Raw genomic sequence first — 17,373 nt, 5'->3', positions numbered from 1 at the left:
AGAGATGGCTATGTCTTTGAATTTTCTCGTATGCTCAGGGACACCTTTGTAATCTTCCGCTGCATCTCCCAGTCCAAGTGAGAGGCAGTGCGGAATGCTTTGCAATGGCGACAGCTCTTACATGCCATTGTTCCAGTGCCCCCTCAGCAGAGGGGACAAGTTCAGTGCTCTGTGTACTTTGTGGTGCCCAAAAAGGAGGGGACTTTTTGGCCTATTCTCAATCTGCAGAATGTCAGTGCGGCTCTCTGGATGCCGTGGTTTCGGATGGAGATGTTGCGCACTGTGATAGTGGCAGTGCTTAAAGGGGAGTTTCTAGCTTCGAACTTGTCAGAAGCTTATTGCCATATCCCCATTTGGGCCAAACACTAGAGGTTCTAGAGGTTCATGGTCCTGGGGGAGCATTACCAATTTCGAGTCCTTCCCTTTGGGTTGGCGACAGTGCCATACATGTTTACAAAGGTGATGTGGTAATAGCAGCAGCGCTCAGGAAGGAAGGTATCCTGGTGCACCCATACCTGGACGATTGGTTAATACGGACGAAGTCGGAAATGGAGTTTTTTCGCTCATTCCTGCAGCTCCTGGATTCATTGGGCTGGGTGACGAATCTGGTAAAGAGCCATTTAAAGCCAAACCAGTCGTTGGAATATCTGGGGGCATGCTTCAATACCCAGATGTGGAAGGTGTTTCTGACTACAAAGAGAGTAGTGAAATTACAGAGTCAGGACCTTCGGCTGCTGTGTCTGTCGGTTTCCAGGGTCTGGGACTATTTGAAGGTCCTGGGTTCCATGGCTTCTACACTGGAGTTAGTTCCATGGGCCTTTGCTCACATGCGTCTGCTGCAGAGGATGCTGTTATCCTGTTGGAATCCGCTTTTGGAGTAATTTCAGCTTCCTTTGCCATTGCCTGAGGATGCCAGGTCCAGTCTTTCGTCATGGCTGTCTCAGCACAGTCTCATGAAAGGGACTCTGCAGGCCCCCAATCCCTAGGCTTCTTAGCCATCTGGGACTTCCTGGGTAAAAGTCTCTTGGTCCCTGCTCCCTTTCTGGCCAAATAGGCCTTATGGAGCAGAAGGACAAAATCCGTGGAAAAAGCTTCCGGATCCGAAGAAGGGTCCGCGTCCCCCTGTGCTTCTTCCCTTCCCCTGCTACCAGCAGGATCCTGATCCACGGGAAACAGCGTGGGAAGGGAGTTCCAAGGCTCTGCCACAGCAACCTGACTCCCAGCACGTGCTGACAAAATGGCCATTGGCTCCTCTGACCCTCCAGAACTGGCCCAGCCAACCTAGTGTTCCTGTGACCCATGGAGGTCCCAACCCCCTCCCCAAGACACATTCCCTGCAAAATGTGGCCGAATCGAGGAAAGCCCATTTCGAACCGCAACAAACTTTGCTGCGCGGGAAGCACCATGCCAGTGCAATTGGGCCTAATAATAGCCCTTGCTGATATGAGAAAAAAATGGTGCTGTCTGGTTCTGAGAACAGCCCTCAGGCCCGACCGAGGAACAAATTTGAACCCTCCCCTACTTACCTGTCTCTTGGCAGAGAAATCCAGCCGCTCAACTGCCTCAGCCCTGCTCCTCTTCTGCCTGGAAACAGCTTTTTTTTTTTTTTCCAAACAACTTAAAACATACAGCTGCTCACAAACGAGGCCAGGGAAGGGAAGAAAATTCAAATACTTCCCTGCTTCTGAAGGTGGCCAGGGACCCCAGGGGGGTGTGTGTGTGAGGGAACCAGGACCCCTGTCTTTCACTCCCCCCTAAGGGCTAAGTCAGAACACGGATCTCCAACCCTCTGCTTGCTGACATCTCCTAAACATTTTTCTTTTGAAACTCCAGACTGCAGGTTTACATCTCTACCATCTAATGGAGACAGAGAAATACTGAGGGACAGCAGGTGACACTCTCAGTTATGTAGCAGTGCCTCAAAGGTTTGTCCTCTGCCTCCATCTGCTAGTAGGAACTTGTGTAGACTGATCTGGGGTACGAATAGGAACAGATGGCCCTCTGGCTCCAGGTCAGGATAAAACAAATGGCTTAGTGCCATGGGAATCTCATGAACAAAGGCAGCACCTGCGCCAATGAAGATATATCCCTGTATTGGTGTCGAGGGCCCAGTACAGCTGATTTATATGGATCTGAAGGGAATGATCCCAAAGGGAGTCCTCCGTGCCACTTAGGTGTTTTTCTCAGCAGCATTCCCAGCACTACATGCTTCTGTGCCACACCTGACCCCTGACGAGGACCAGGAAGCTGGTGCCACAGTGGGAGAAGAGGAAATTGAGAAGGGGAAGCTTCCCATCCAGATCTCTTGCACTGGGAGCTCAATGATGCTTTGCCCCTCAATGAAGAGTGGCCCCGTTAGTCAGCTTTGCAGTAAGGCTTGTGGCTCTTACCCACCAGTGTCTTCCTTAGGGCCTCCATCTTGTAAGCATGGTATTGCTGCCCCCAGGCAAACATACAACCACAGCTGTAGCTATTGGCAGATTCGTGGTCCAGGCCCAAGCTTCAATAACAGATGGAGTATTTATTCGTGATGGATATCAGCCACCCAAAGGTACTGGTCTTACATCCGCTTACCATAGGCTTTCTGGCTTTTGGCTTATCAACATTTCATTTTTAGTTTTTAAGAACTTAAAAGGTTATGTTTGTGGGGCTGTGAGGCAGTGGCAAAATTTTTTTGAAAAAGCAATTTAAAAAGGCCTCAAGGACAAAAGACAAAGACTTAAGGGTATGTGAGATAGCATGTGCAGGAATTTGCACACAAGCCCTGAGTGCTGGGTCTCTGTTGGCACCATCAGATGACATCATCTATGCATAATGGCTAATTCATATTTGCTTGTCAATGGAGAAAAAAATAAGGACAATTTTTCTTGGATTTCTAAATATTTTTGACTAGCATCTGTATTTTCTTTTTTTTTTTTTAAATAATTTACTCTTTATTAAATTTTCAATTAACAATACAAAAATCACATTTCTGTGCATAATTCAGGTAAATAGTGTAACAGCTTATAGTTCTTAAATATTTGAAATTATTTTCATAAAAAATAAAATAGCATAGCCATTATACTTAAAACAAATAATGGGGGCCCCCAGTATACGAAACATCTGTATTTTCTAAATATATTTGTATTGCTGTCATGCTCTCAATGTGACTTGTTTTACATTTTATTATATGATAATCGATGGACACTACTTCCACACCACCGGTGAACATGAAACATTTCACTATCATTTGTGAAGTGTACCTATGGAAGATTTGATTTGAAACATTAAATGGATTAACAGAATCAAAATTCTGTGAACAAAAAAAAAAATGTTTTTTTCTTTAGCCCATTAAGATTTTGAGGGCAATTGTAATAGAACAACATAACTATATTATAGAGAAGAGGTGTTGTCTTGTGGTTAGAACACTGGACTAGGACTTAAAAGACGACCTAGAATACGATTTCACAAACTCTTACTGCCACTAATCCTTGGTAAGAGCTTGTATAAGTCACAATTTTCCAGTGCCACCAGCTGAAAACAAAGAATTTGTCTTAAGCTGGGTTTCTCAGACAACAAATTAAAAAAATACAGATGATTAATCATCATCATCATCATCAATAACCAATTGGCAGAAGACTGAATTATGTTATACCAGATGTGCTGGACTTCCTCATTTTTATACCCCTTTTGCATATTCTCTAGATTGATTATTCCTAAATGCATTTCAATTTAACCAAATGAAAGTGTTCAATTGGTTTTACAGCAGTATCTAAACTAATCCTGCAGTGATGACAAACAGTTCATAGAGTTTTGATAAGTTTTCATCTAGTGTTTGATATGACATTAGAAGCTCTACATCTTCTCTCATTTCTTACCTAGATACATCTGTTGGTCTTCTCAAAATGTAAACCTTAGAAGGTGAATTTTCCAACATGGTAAATACTATATAATGTAGATTCGAGGATTTGTCATTCCAACTGAAAGATAAATAATGCTTTTAAACGATATGATTATGAGAGACCTGTTTTAGTAAGATTATAAAGACATGTTTCTTTTATATGAGTCTTGTGAACTGCTTTGAAAATTATTTGGCAAAGAATGCACTATATAAAGTATGGTGAAATTACTTCTTACCTGATAATTTCCTTTCCTCTAAGACAGGCAAGACAGTCCACACAAATGGGATATGCACTCCAACCAGTAGATGAAGATCACTGACTTGCTGATGTCACTCCTATATACCTCTGCACAGACATCAGCCTGCCAGTATTTTGATTGAAAGCCAACTGTGGACACTAAACCAACTCAACTTTAATAATAATTAGTGTACACAAAAAACATTTGTCTTTTTTTTTTTAAAGAATGGACGCACTGGGCTCAGCATGACCCAACACAACAATAATAGAGGAAACAGGAAAGAGGATCATTCCCCAAAGAATATCCACTTATCCTGCTCTTCCACTGATCCAGACACTATCAAAGTTCCTTGCACTGAGACCACAAATACCTTGGACAAGGACCCTACAAGTCAGAACAATCTTGATTGCTGCACTGCAGCCCAGGGTGGGATGGTGAATTGGACTGCCTGTCTTAGAGGAAAGGAAATTATCAGGAAAGAAATAATTTCACCTCTCTTTTCATCCAGGCAGACCAGTCCACACAAGTGAGATGTACCAAAGTTAATCCCCAGAAGGGAGGGAGGCTGCCTGCGCTCTCAGTAGCACCACCCAAGTAAAAGACATCTCTCCTCCCTTGCCACATAGTCCAGGCGATAATGTCTGGCTAATGTATGTTAGGAAGACCATGCTGCAGCCCTACAAATCTCTACCGGAGAAAGCAACTGCAACTCCACCCAGGACATCATTTGCGCCTGGGTTGAATGCACCCAAACTTGTTTCGGAAAAGGCTTCCCAGTATCTATATAAGCAACTGTCATAATTTCCTTAATCCAATGAGCCACTGTAGTGGAGAAGCCTCCTGTCCCTTCTTAATGCCAACATAAAGGAGAAAAAGTCTTGCAAAAAAACTCATTGGCAATTTTAAGATATCACAACAAATGCAGCCGCACATCCAAAAGGCCCAGTATTCAAAATTCCTATTCATCCAAACCCTTATCCAAGGACAGCAGCAAGAAGGAAGGTACAGTTCTTTTCTGTACTTTTTCTGAAGTGATGACTAAAAAGGGCTCCCTATAAGACAAGGCCTGTAACTCTGAAGCCCACCTCACTGAACAAATAGCAACTAGAAATACCGTCTTCAGGGCCAATAAATGCAAGGAAAGGTAGGTGAAAATTTGTACCCGCCAAAAAGGAAAGGACCAGATTAAAATCCCAAAGGAGCACTGGAAAACTCAACGGAGGCCTAATGTGCTTCACATCTCTCATCTAGTTTCTGCCCAGGATACTGCCTGGGCTCTGGTAGAATGGGCCTTGACCTGTAGAGGTGGTGGCTTGCCAGCTTCTACGTAGGCTGCCTTGATGACTTCCTTGATCCAGCGGGCGATGGTTGCCCGCGAGGCCGCTTCCCCTTGTCTCTTTCCGCTGTGAAGGACGAAAAGGTGGTCCGTTTTTCGTACGGGTTCGGACATTTCCAGGTATCTGGATAGGAGTCTGCCGATGTTGAGGTGGTGCAGACTATGGGCTTCTTCCGAATTCTTCAAGCCATCCGTCGTTGATAGCGAGATGGTCTGGTTAAGGTGGAAGTGTGAGACCACTTTGGGGAGGAAGGAGAGAACCGTGCGTAGTTGGATGGACCCCGGGGTGAGCCTGAGGAACAGCTCACGGCAGGACAGTGCTTGTAGTTCTGATATGCGGCGGGCTGAACACACTGCCAGCAAAAACACCGTCTTTAAGGTTAACAGGTGGAGGGGCCAGGCCTCGGAGGGGTCTGAAGGCGGTTCCCGCTAGGAAGTCCAAAACGAGATTGAGATTCCACAGAGGTACCGGCCACTTTAGTGGTGGGCGAATGTGCTTGACTCCTTTCAGGAAGCGTGACACGTCCGGGTGAGAAGCTATGCTGTCGCCTTCGCTCTTGGAGCCGTAGCATGACAATGCGGCCACCTGTACCTTCATAGAGTTGAGGGACAGACCCTTCTGTAGTCCGTTCTGTAAGAATTCCAGGATCACGGGAACTTTAAATGAGCATGGCTCGATGTTGTGGTCTTCGCACCAGGCTTCAAATACTCTCCAGATCCTTATGTACGTTAGCGATGTGGAGAACTTGCGTACTCGGAGGAGAGTGTCGATTATCGCCCCTGAGTATCCGCTCTTTCTCAGGCGAGCCCTCTCAATGGCCAGACCGTAAGAGAGAATTGAGCTGGGTCCTCGTGGAGAATTGTTGTAGCAGGTTCCTGTGTGGGGGCAGGGGTAGGGGGTTCCCTGCCAGCAGTCTTCTCATGTCTGCGTACCAGGGTCTTCTTGGCCAATCTGGAGCCACCAGAAGAACTAGTCCCTTGTGTAGTTGTATCTTGTGAATAACTGCGCCCAGTAGGGGCCACAGCGGGAAGGTGTATAGTAGAGTCCCCGGGGGCCAGGGCTGTACCAGGGCATCGATCCCTTGGGACTGCGGTTCCCGCCTGCGGCTGAAGTATCTGGATACTTGGGTGTTGGATCTGTTTGCCAGAAGGTCCATGTCCGGTGTCCCCCACCGATTCACTATCATCTTGAAGGCTGCAGACGACAGCCTCCATTCTCCTGGGTCTAGACTTTCCCTGCTGAGGAAGTCTGCCATGTTGTTGTCTTTCCGGCGATGTGGACGGCGGATATCTCCTGGAGGTTTGCTTCCGCCCACGCCATCAGGGGTTCTATTTCTAGGGACACCTGTTGGCTCCTGGTTCCCCCCTGCCGGTTGATGTAGGCCACTGTCATGGCGTTGTCCAACATTACTCTGACCGTTTTGTTTCGAAGTCTGTGAGCGAACTGCAGGCAGGCTAGTCTGACTGCCCGCGCTTCTAGGCAGTTGATGTTCCATCCCACCTCTTCTGCATTCCACTGCCATTGGGCGGTTAACTCCTCGCAGTGTGCTCCCCATCCTCGTAGACTGGCATCTGTGGTGAGTAGGGTCCAGGTTGGGGAGGATAGTCTTGATCCCCGGCTCTTGTGGCTGGCCTGCATCCACCACCGTAGCTGGGTCTGAACTCTGCCCGGGAGTGATAGACGTACGGTGTAGTTCTGGGACCGTGGGCTCCACTGTGATAGAAGTGAGTGCTGTAGGAGCCTCATGTGGGCTCTTGCCCATGGCACTACTTCCAGTGTGGATGCCATCAGCAGAGGACTTGCAGGTAATCCCATGCTGTGGGACGAGGATCGTCCAGTAAGGTTTGCAGCCGGTTCCACAATTTTGATCTCCTTGTGGGGGTCAGGCTGACCTTGTCCTCTTTGGTGTCGAATCGGACTCCTAGGTATTCCAGCAACTGTGAGGGCTGTAAGGAGCTTTTGTGTGTGTTGACCACCCATCCTAGGCTCTCCAGTAGAGTTATGATTCTGCTGGTTGCTTGGTGGCTTTCCTCCGGTGACTTTGCCCTGATCAGCCAATCGTCTAGGTAAGGCTGAACGAGGATTCCTTCCTTTCTCAGTGTTGCCGCCACCACCACTATTACCTTGGTGAACATCTGGGGTGCTGTGGCTAGCCCGAAGGGTAATGCCCGGAACTGGTAGTGATGGTTCAGGACTTTGAAGCGTAAGTAGCGTTGGTGTTTCTGATGAATTGGGATGTGCAGGTAGGCATCCAAAAGATCCAGGGATGTGAGAAACTCTCCTGGTTGTATCGCCCTTATAACGGATCGTAAGGTTTCCATGCGGAAGCGGAGAATCGTGAGGTGGCGGTTGACCGACTTGAGGTCCAGGATGGGTCTGAATGTTTCCTCTTTCTTGGGGGACGATAAAATAAATGGAATAATGTCCAGTATTTATTTCCTGTGGAGCCACTGGGGTTATGGCCTCAAGGGCCAGTAGTCTGGACAGTGTAGCTTCCACTGCCGCCCTCTTGAAGGGGTCTTGGCAGGGGGACTCCACGAACTTGTCAGGAGAGATTCGTAGGAAATCCAGGTAGTACCCCTCCTGAATGATGGCTAGGACCCACTTGTCCGATGTTATCTCGACCCATCTGCGGTAGAATAGGGCTAGTCTGCCCCCTATGGCTTCTTCCCTTGGATGGGTCAGCTGAATCTCATTGTGGGGTGTGGCTGGGGCCTGCACTCAAGCTGGTTCCCCTCTTGTTGTGCTTGGTCCGAAAGGACTGGTTCCTGCCTGTAGGGCGGGGGGTTTGATAGCTGCTCCTGTAAGGATTGAAGCGCTGTGAACCTCTGCCCCTGGAGGACCTGGGGAAGGGTCGCTGGTTTCTCTTCGTCTTATCCTCCGGCAGGCGCGGCAATGGGGATTCGCCCCATTTGTCGGCCAGTTTCTCTAGTTTGCTGCCGAACAGGAGGGATCCTTTGAAGGGCATCCTTGTGAGGCGCATTTTGGAAGATGTGTCGGCCGACCAGCTTCGGAGCCAGAGTTGCCTTCTGGCCGCCACCGCAGATGACACTCCTCTGGCCGCTGTGCGCACTAGGTCGGAAGCAGCGTCCGCGAGGAATGATACTGCTGGTTCTATGTATTCTCCCGGGGTGTTGTTCCTGGTTTGTGATAAACAGGCACGTGTCACCACGGTGTAGCAGGCCGCAATTTGTAGAGACAAAGCGGCGACGTCAAATGACTGAGGATGGACTCCAGACGCCGGTCATGTGTATCCTTGAGCGCAGCTCCTCCCTCCACTGGGATAGTGGTGCGTTTAGAGACTGCGCAGACCATGGCATCCACTCTTGGGCATGCGAGAAGATCTTTGGTTGCCGAGTCCAGGGGGTACAGGGCTGCTAAGGCTCATCCCCCTTTGAATGTGGACTCTGGAGCACTCCATTCCAGGTCAATCAGCTGTTGTGCTGCTTGTAACAGAGGGAAATGTCGAGAAGACTGTCGGAGACCCTCCAGCAGGGGGTTCAGTTTAGGTTCCCCCGAAGTCCCTGGGCTCGGGATAGCAAGCTCCGTCAGGCATTGGTTGACCAGGTCCGGGAGCTCGTCCTTTGTGAAGAAGCGTCTCATGGTTCGGTGAGGCTCTGTCCCCGGAGGGAGCTCCCCCTCTTCTAGGGGTTCGTCTTCCTCTTCAGAGATGTCCGACTCCCCATAGGTGGGGCTTCTGGGTAGTGGAAGCCTGTGCCTAGGTCTTGAAGGGCCTGGGGCATGAGGGTCCTCTGGTGGAGCATGTGGCTGGACAGCCAGAGATTCGGTTTGCATTTGAATAAAGGTGTGAATCCCCTTGAAGCACTCCACCCATGAGATCGAAGCTGGGTCAAAGCTGAGGAGTGCTGGATCCTTGGGGTTCCCCGTCTGTGTGGAGGTCCCCCTGGCTAGGTCTGGGGTACCCCCTGAGGAGCTAGAACTCGGCCCTGGGTGGGACTGGCTCTGAACTAGATCTCCCAGGGCCTCCTCGCACTGGGTGCACAGGGCGTCGGCCTCCTCGCTTTGTGTGGCTCTGATGTGGCATGCTGGGCAGAGGCCTTGAGCTTTTATCTGTTTCTGAAGGTGCCATGGCTGTCGGCGCGTAAACTCTTATGCACACCGGTGCGCTTAAGGTAAGCGTGTAGTTGTGTGCGTAGCTGTGCGCCCAGCCGTAGATATGCGCCCGGCTCTGCGCACGTAACTTATGCGCGCAAGACCTGATGTGCGTGTAAGGCTATGCGCACACATGGTTTGTGTGCCTAGGTCGGAGTTGTGCGCTCGGGCCAAACGGCGAACGGTGCGGCAAATAGGGCCAAAATGGCGACTGCGAGCACATGGGCAATATGGCGACCTCCTCGGAGAGTCTCCACGTGGGTAGACCCTTGGAAATAACCGGGGCCTGGCCCTGCTAGGGCGGATCAACCCGGTGGCACTGGTCCCGGCCGGCGACCTGTGCTCCTCCTCGATCCTCGGAGACCGGATTCAAGCAGAAGATTTCTACCTTACCTTGTCTTCGGCGCTTCCCGGTTGCGTCCCGGGCGGTCTCCGGCTGCAGGGGGAGAGGGCAAATACCTTCACCGCCCAGCTCGAGGATGCATCCGCTGCCTCTCAGCCGCGCCCGAGGGTCGGGGGCTAGGTCCTCGCCGCGATTCGGCCGCCGGACCGAGGCTTACCTCCGAGGGACCACGGAAATCACCTTGGGAATCTCAACTGGGGGAGGGACCCTAGGGTATCACCACAGGAGAGTGGGGCTCATCTTCAGGTAGGTTTGTTCTTTAAAATTTGGATTTTCTTCTTTGAATTTGTTCGAACACTGTGAGAGCGTGCAGATAGTCCCTAACTGCTATGGAGACAGAAAATACTGAAGAGCTGCACTTCCTGCAGGGGTATATGTACTAGGGGCTGACGTCAGATTGAAATCTGATCCGTCTCCAACTGCTAGCAGGAGTATACTATACCCATTGGTCCTGAGTCCATCTGCTACACGCTAGGAAATTCTAGCTGTCTAATAAGTAGGGGCATTCCAAGGGCGTAACTTGGAGGAGTTAAATTATCCAGCTAAGTCAACCAACTAACTGATATTCAGAGTTAGCTGTATTGCATACATTGCAATACTGTCCCAATGTATTGCATACATTGGGACAGTAAAATGGTTACTGCATTTGGAGAAATCAGTTCTTACCTGATAATTTCCTTTCCACGAGTCCAGTCAGACCAATTCAGACTCTGATATTCAGAGTTAGCCATATGACTTAGCTCGCAAAGTGGGGTCGGGCCAAAGAGCCTTCCTAAAGTTAGCCAGCTGGCTAGCTAACTATATTTAATGGTGCAGCTGAATTATTGAATATACCACCAAAGTTAGCCAGATAATTTTATCCGGCTAACTCTGCTATCCGAACTGCATCTGAATATGGACCTCAATGAATATATCCGACAGATTTCCATGTGTTAGAGGCAATGCATGAAAATCTCTCTCCTGCATATTGTAGAGATCCCGAAAACCTGACTGGCTCTATCCTGTGGACTGGGTTGAGAATCACTGTCCTAAGCTATTGAAGGCATTCGCTAAAAGTGGAGCGCATGTTTTCTTAGCACTGGAAACTTAACTTCTAGTCAGAATTGGAGTAAAGTTGTTAAGGCTAATACTAGTCCATGGGCAGGAGCTGAAGTTCTCGTCCTGGGACCTGTAATCATGATTTGTGCGCACAAAACATATTTTTGACACCTACACTAAAATAGGGAGGGAAAAGCAGCTTTTCCTCTGCAAGCGTGTTTTCTTTTCCTGCAGTGCCAGGGGCTCCGCTGGCTGCTAGCCCTACCCCTGCCATATGGCCTGAAGGCTTAGGCTGCTGTTGGTGGCAGGAGACTTTTCCCTCCTCCCCTTCCATGTTAAAATATGCACTCAGCCTATGCATAAAAATGAACACAGATTTTAACTTGATATGCATGCTTTTTTAATTCATGATACATAGCATACTATTTGCATATTGAAAAAAGTGTTAAATCTTTTGACTGCTAGGTTAAAAAAATGCACTATATTTCAGCACATAGTTTTATCATGCATCTTTTTACACTGGGCCCAGAGACAATAATTCTAGTTAGGTTCTTAAAATGGCAAAGACTGGCAAGATACTTACAGAAAAGGTAATTTAATCAGTCTGGGAGAAGATTCCTCACTGAAGTGAAAACAAAGTCAATTTGTTAAATAAGAAGTACATTGAGAATGACTGAATTATTTCAGAATAATTAGTAAAATATTACCTTTTTGATGCTTTATATAAAGTCAGAGAGATCACCTGTTGCACAGATTTACCAATTATATCCTAAAAAATACAAATACAATGCACATATAAAAACATCTGTCAAAAATCAGCAAACTAAGGAGGATAATTACTAAATGTTTCTCACATTCTGTGTGTATGGGAAAAATGCTTAGTAAATAGGACCCTATATTTGTTCCACCAACAGATTTTAGTTCATAGAACTTTTCTGGAATTACTGGATTATTTAAAGAGGAAATTATGATGCTGTAATTGTTAGCACCCATATGTGCTCACTAGAATAAACACTGTATTGCACACATTGTGACAGTAAAAAGGTTGCTGCTTGTGGAGAAATTAGTTCTTACCTGAATTTCCTTTCTGTGGGTCCAGTCAGACCAGTTCAGATGTATGTTTTATACCTCCCAACCAACAAATGGAGACAGAAAAACAACAGGTTTGCTGATGTCATCTCTTATAAGCTCCCATGCTGATCTCAGCCTAAGAGTAGTCTATGTAACAAGCAAAGATAAACATTTGGTTTTTTTAATACACCAAACTTTTCTCTCACCCTCTAATCAAAAACTAGAGGACTTCCAAGGGAGAAACAAATAGAAGGAAACAGAAAACATGCAACATAAACAAAATCTGCATTGCTTGAGGTGCTGGATGTTAAGGTAATCAGCCTTAACTAGTACCCCAAGCAGTTCTGGCTGGATTCAAGGAAAGGAAATTATCAGGTAAAAATTAATTTCTCCTTCCTCTTCATCCAGCCAGATCAGTCCAGACACATGGGATGTACCCAAGCTATCCCTCTACTGGGTGGGCCACTGCCATTCTCAAGACTTCTGAAACAAAGAAAGCCTCTTCTCTGGCTCGAAGGTCGAGATGATAGTGCTTCAAATAAGTATGCAAGGAAAACCAGGTTATTACTCTGCAAATCTCTAATGGTGACCCTAGGTGAACTCCACTCATGAAGCTACTTGTACTTTGGTAGAGTAGTCCTCAATTTCTTTGGAAGCAACAATCCCTTGGATATATTAGCCTCCCCATCACTTCCTTACAAGCTATTAGTACATTTGAAACTATTCCGAACCTTCTAGAGCCACTAAACTGAAGAAATGATGTTTCAAAGTTCTGAAACTATTTCACAGTAATATAGTAAATGTAGGCAGAAAAAGACCCAAGTGGTCCATCCAGTTTGCCCAGCAAGCCTTTTTATTTTTTAATTTCTAGGGTAATTGTTGCTCTGTTCAGGTTACCCTAATCAACACTGCTCCCCAGCTCTTGAGACTGGTTTCGGGGGTCACGACCACCCAATCCAGAGCTTCGAGGTCCACCCCTCTTTCCAAGTTGCTCCTCGACAGCCACCATGCAAGGCTAGACCTGGACTCCTTCAGAAGAGGCAACGGGATAAAATATTGTTCCGACATTGGATCCCACCAGGACACAACACCCTCTGCAGCGGATGAATGTCAGCAAAGGCCCAAGGAACCAGATCCAATGTCGAGGCCATGGAACCCAGAACCTGAAAGTAATCCCAGACCCTTGGAACAGGAAGGCGTAGAAGCTGGGTTACTTGCTCCTGCAATTTCGACAACCTGTCCACTGTCAGATACATCCTGCCCTTCAGGGTTTCGAAGCGGGAGCCTAAGTACTCCAGAGAATGAGATAGAACCAGGTGGTTCTTGGCCACATTGATCACCCATCCCAAAGAGATTAGGGTATCCATCACTCGCCCCATCGAACGAGTAGAATCCGCTTCTGACTTCGCACAAATGAGCCAATCGTCCAGGTATGGGTGGACCAAAATCCCTTCTCTCCTCAAGGCTGCCACTACCACTGCCATCACCTTTGTGAAAGTTTGAGGAGCCGTGGCTAGCCTGAAGGGCCTGAAACTGGAAATGCTGACCTAGCACTTTGAACCACAGGAACTTCTGATGTTCCTTTCAAATGGGAATATGCAGATAAGCCTCAGTGAGATCCAAAGACGCCAGGAACTCTCCTTTGCGGACCACCGTGATTACCTTGTGCAGAGTCTCCATCCGGAAACTTGGCACCCGAAAGCTCAAGTTCACCTTTTGCAAATCCAGGATGGGACGGAAGGTGCCCTTTTTTGCAACCACAAAATAGATGGAGTAACTTCCCTGCTCCTGTTTGCTCAGTGGCGCCGAAATTATTGCCTCCAAGCTTATCAACCTTTGCAGAGTCCCTCTATCACTTCCCGTTTGTTTCGAGAAGAGCAGTGGGACTCCAGAAAGGCGAACCTGTGTGGCCAAGAAAATTCTAAAGCATAACCGTTTCTCATAACCTCCTGCACCCACCGGTCCGAGGTAATCTTGACCCACTCCTCGTAAAAATGGGACAACCTGACCCCCTACCGTCGTCCGCAAGGAATGGGTGAGCCTGGCTTCATTGGGAACGTTTACTTCCTCCGGTCCCCTGACTGGAACAGTCTCTGGAAAACCTGCCTGCCATTTGAAAGGACTGCTGACGACCTGTTGACTGCTTGGAACCCGAGGAGGAGGTCCCTCTTCCGGACTGAAAACTCCTCAACTCACGAAAGTGGAGACAGGATGGAAAGACCTTCTTATTCCCCTTCTTGTCCTCCGGTAGTCTACTGCCCTTGGTTCCCCCCACAAGGATTTCATCAGCTCATCCTGGTCTTCTCCGAAAAGTAGCTTCCCCTTAAAGGGAAGATTGCATACCTAGTCTTGGACCACATGTCCACCGACCAAATGCGCAGCCACAGAAGCCTGCGTGCCACCACACCAAGACCATGCTCCTAGCCGAAATGCGCACCAGATCATACAATGCATCCGCCACATAAGCCACCCCTGCTTCCAGCTATGCCGCCTGAGCGGGGATAGCACCCTGGGACATGCCTGCTCCTCTGGTTTCTGAATCCAACTAAACAAGTGCGCTGCATCATGCTGGCACACTCTGAAGCTGGGAGACGTAAGGCGGACACTTCAAACATTTGCTTCAATTGAATTTCCAATTTGCGATCCTGGACATCCTTCAGTGAGGCTGACCCCGCCATTGGAATCATAGTCTTCTTGGTCACTGCCAAAACTGCTGTATCCACCTTAGGCATTTTAAGGCGGTCCAAATACTCTTCCAATAAAGGATAAAGCTTTGCGATGGCCCTACTGATCTTCAAAAGCCCGACTCCGGAAAATCCCACTCCGGCTAATGAGCTTCTGAATTTTCTTAGGGATGGGGAAAGCGCTAGGCAGATCCCGCAGACCATCCAGGACTGGATTGACACCCTTATTATCCCTCTCCCTCCTGAGCTAGCTTCACCCCCAATTCCTCCAACACCTGGGGAATGAGAGGTTGCAGCTCCTCCTTTTTAAACAGGTGGACCACCCGAGGGTCATCTCCTTCAACCCCTGACCCCTCAACGAGGTCTGGATCATCCTTGTTCACATCCGGATCCGGGTTCTGATCCCCATTCCAGGTCCACCTCCAGGTCCACTACTGGAGGGGACACCGCATCCTCCCACAGCTCGTCCGAGTCATCCAGATCTGTGGAGTCAAGCACCGCACCAGCACCATGCAGATGCTTGCTAGCCATCCCAGAGGCACCCGCTGAAGCCAGTTGAGGTCTCTTGGGTGGCCCAGAAGGTCTCTCCCTGAATCTCCTCTCTCCTGCCTTCCTAGCCAGGAAACCCTTGTGCATTAGCAGAATGAATTTGGGGGAAAACCCTGCGGGCCAAGAAATGCCTGCTCAGGACTACTGGACACTGAATCTGCTCCCTCCTCATGTCCATCTTCGAGCTACCACCCTGCAGGAGAGATAGGCGGAGGGGAGTCACTGGATTCCCGACTGGCCGGAGTCCCCTGGCTGCGATCCCCCTCTGGAGCAGCGGAAGTGGAGATCCCCACCTTGGCCCCTGCAGAGCGAGAGGCCCTCCTGGCCTTTGGACCCTTAGCGGAGGCTCCCTCGCCACCAAAGCACATAGAGAGAGCGAATTTAATCTAGCAGACCAAAGCCCACAGGCCTTACAGGCTTCCATGAACGGCTTCCCTGCCATGTGGCCCCTCTCATGCGCGCACCACTGTGTGGGAGGCCGCACTATGTGGCCACCCCTCCAAGCTGCCGAGAGACACCGCTGTGCTGAAAACAGATAGCGCACGGGAACAACAAAAGCAGCCAGAGTACAGCGCTCGCCAAAAGCGGCTCACAGAAAAAGACCGCGGCGCACAGGAAACATTTCCCCCACGGGGGAAATTACAGAGAACCCTCCCCCGCCGGCGCACTCCGCTCTCACTTCCTTACCGACCCCGGAGGCCCCAGAAGTTGACCGCCCTGGCACTATACCGCAGGCTGATTCTCCTGGCTATAAATCTTCAGAGCTCTCTAATTACCTTTTTTTTTTTAAACAAACAACAACAAACAAACCACAAAAAAAACACAAGAGATACTTCCCTGAGAAAGCCAGCAGCGGATAGGAGGGGACTTTGGGGCACGAAGAGGCATTCCTGAACGTACCCAGATCAGTCAAGACAAGTGGGTTTATGCATTCCTACCAGCAGATGGAGGCAGAGAACAAAAACTTTGAGGACTGCTACATAACGAGAGTGCCACATGCAGCCCCTGGCAAGACAGCCAGGGGTATCCAACCCCTCATTCGCCTGGCTCAACCCAAGGGATGGCCCACCAAGGAACCTGGCACTTTGGGGAGCAGATCAGACTCTCCAAACTCCAAATCAGTCAGGACTGCAGGTTTGCACCTCTACCATCTGCTGGAGACAGAGAAATACTGAGGGGCTGCATGTGGCACTCTCATTATGTAGCAGTCCTCAAAGTTTTTGTTCTCTGCCTCCATCTGCTGGTAGGAATGCATAAACCCACTTGTCTGGACTGATCTGGGTACGTTCAGGAATGCCTCTGTTTCAAATCCTGTGGCTACTAATCTGACAATGTCTGTGTGTACTGCTTCAGGCAACCTCTATAGGTTCAAGGAGGTGGTCTAGAAGAGTGATAAATAAAACGTGTTTATGTAATATGCATGTCTGGCAATAAGCATGATAGGCAATGGATATTGATCATGCATACTATCCTCGATTAAACATCATATGTTAAAGAAGACACTTACTGCAGGTTTCTGTAAACACTGATCAATAATCCCTTCCATCTGTCTTTTCACAAAGTGCAATGATTGTTGAGGATTATAAGGAAACAGCAAGGGACTTTCTGCAAAGAAAAATTATCTTTTATTGGAATTCAAAAATAGTTTTAAATACATCTCCAGTTATAGGTAGGAAAATATTTGTACCCACAGACCTAGCTGGTTTGCATATATTATTAAACACTGCTCTAATTTTGACATGAACAAAGTATCATATTAGAGAAAAAAAAGATGTGCTGAAGGTTTAATCAGCAGGTATGGGTAGCGGGTGTGTTCAGACAGAATACTTAATATACAATTTAGGGGACAATTTTCAACTGCACTGGGACAAAGACTGTATATTTTTTATCCATGATTTTTACATGAAGATCACGCTTACCTTTGCTTTGAAACTTGTCATGGGTACAAACTATACATGATCACTTGTCCCTGCTTTTTCTGTGCATGCACTTTGCTGAAAAAGTATGCGCAAAGATTTGAAAATACAGTCTATGCCATAACTTTTCCTCCCTCAACCTA

At 48.1% G+C, this 17,373-nt stretch overlaps 1 protein-coding gene across 5 annotated transcripts in view; it reads right to left on the bottom strand.

Moving 5' to 3' along the window:
• Nucleotides 1-17,373, bottom strand: part of ANAPC4 (anaphase promoting complex subunit 4) — a 221,010-nt gene that overhangs the window by 19,900 nt on the left and 183,737 nt on the right. For all 5 annotated transcript variants that reach the window (XM_029589903.1, XM_029589893.1, XM_029589913.1 and 2 more), the window contains exons 22-25: nt 16,822-16,919; nt 11,718-11,779; nt 11,594-11,632; nt 3,858-3,959 (exon numbers count right to left, since the gene is read on the bottom strand). In XM_029589903.1, coding sequence (XP_029445763.1) covers nt 3,858-3,959; nt 11,594-11,632; nt 11,718-11,779; nt 16,822-16,919 — 301 coding nt within the window. The remainder of the gene's footprint in view (nt 1-3,857; nt 3,960-11,593; nt 11,633-11,717; nt 11,780-16,821; nt 16,920-17,373) is intronic.

This window comes from Rhinatrema bivittatum, chromosome 1 (genome assembly GCF_901001135.1).
Source record: "Rhinatrema bivittatum chromosome 1, aRhiBiv1.1, whole genome shotgun sequence".
Classification (NCBI taxonomy): domain Eukaryota; kingdom Metazoa; phylum Chordata; class Amphibia; order Gymnophiona; family Rhinatrematidae; genus Rhinatrema; species Rhinatrema bivittatum.
The sequence above is the reverse complement of the archived record's forward strand: the minus strand, read 5'-3'. Positions and strand labels throughout refer to the sequence as shown.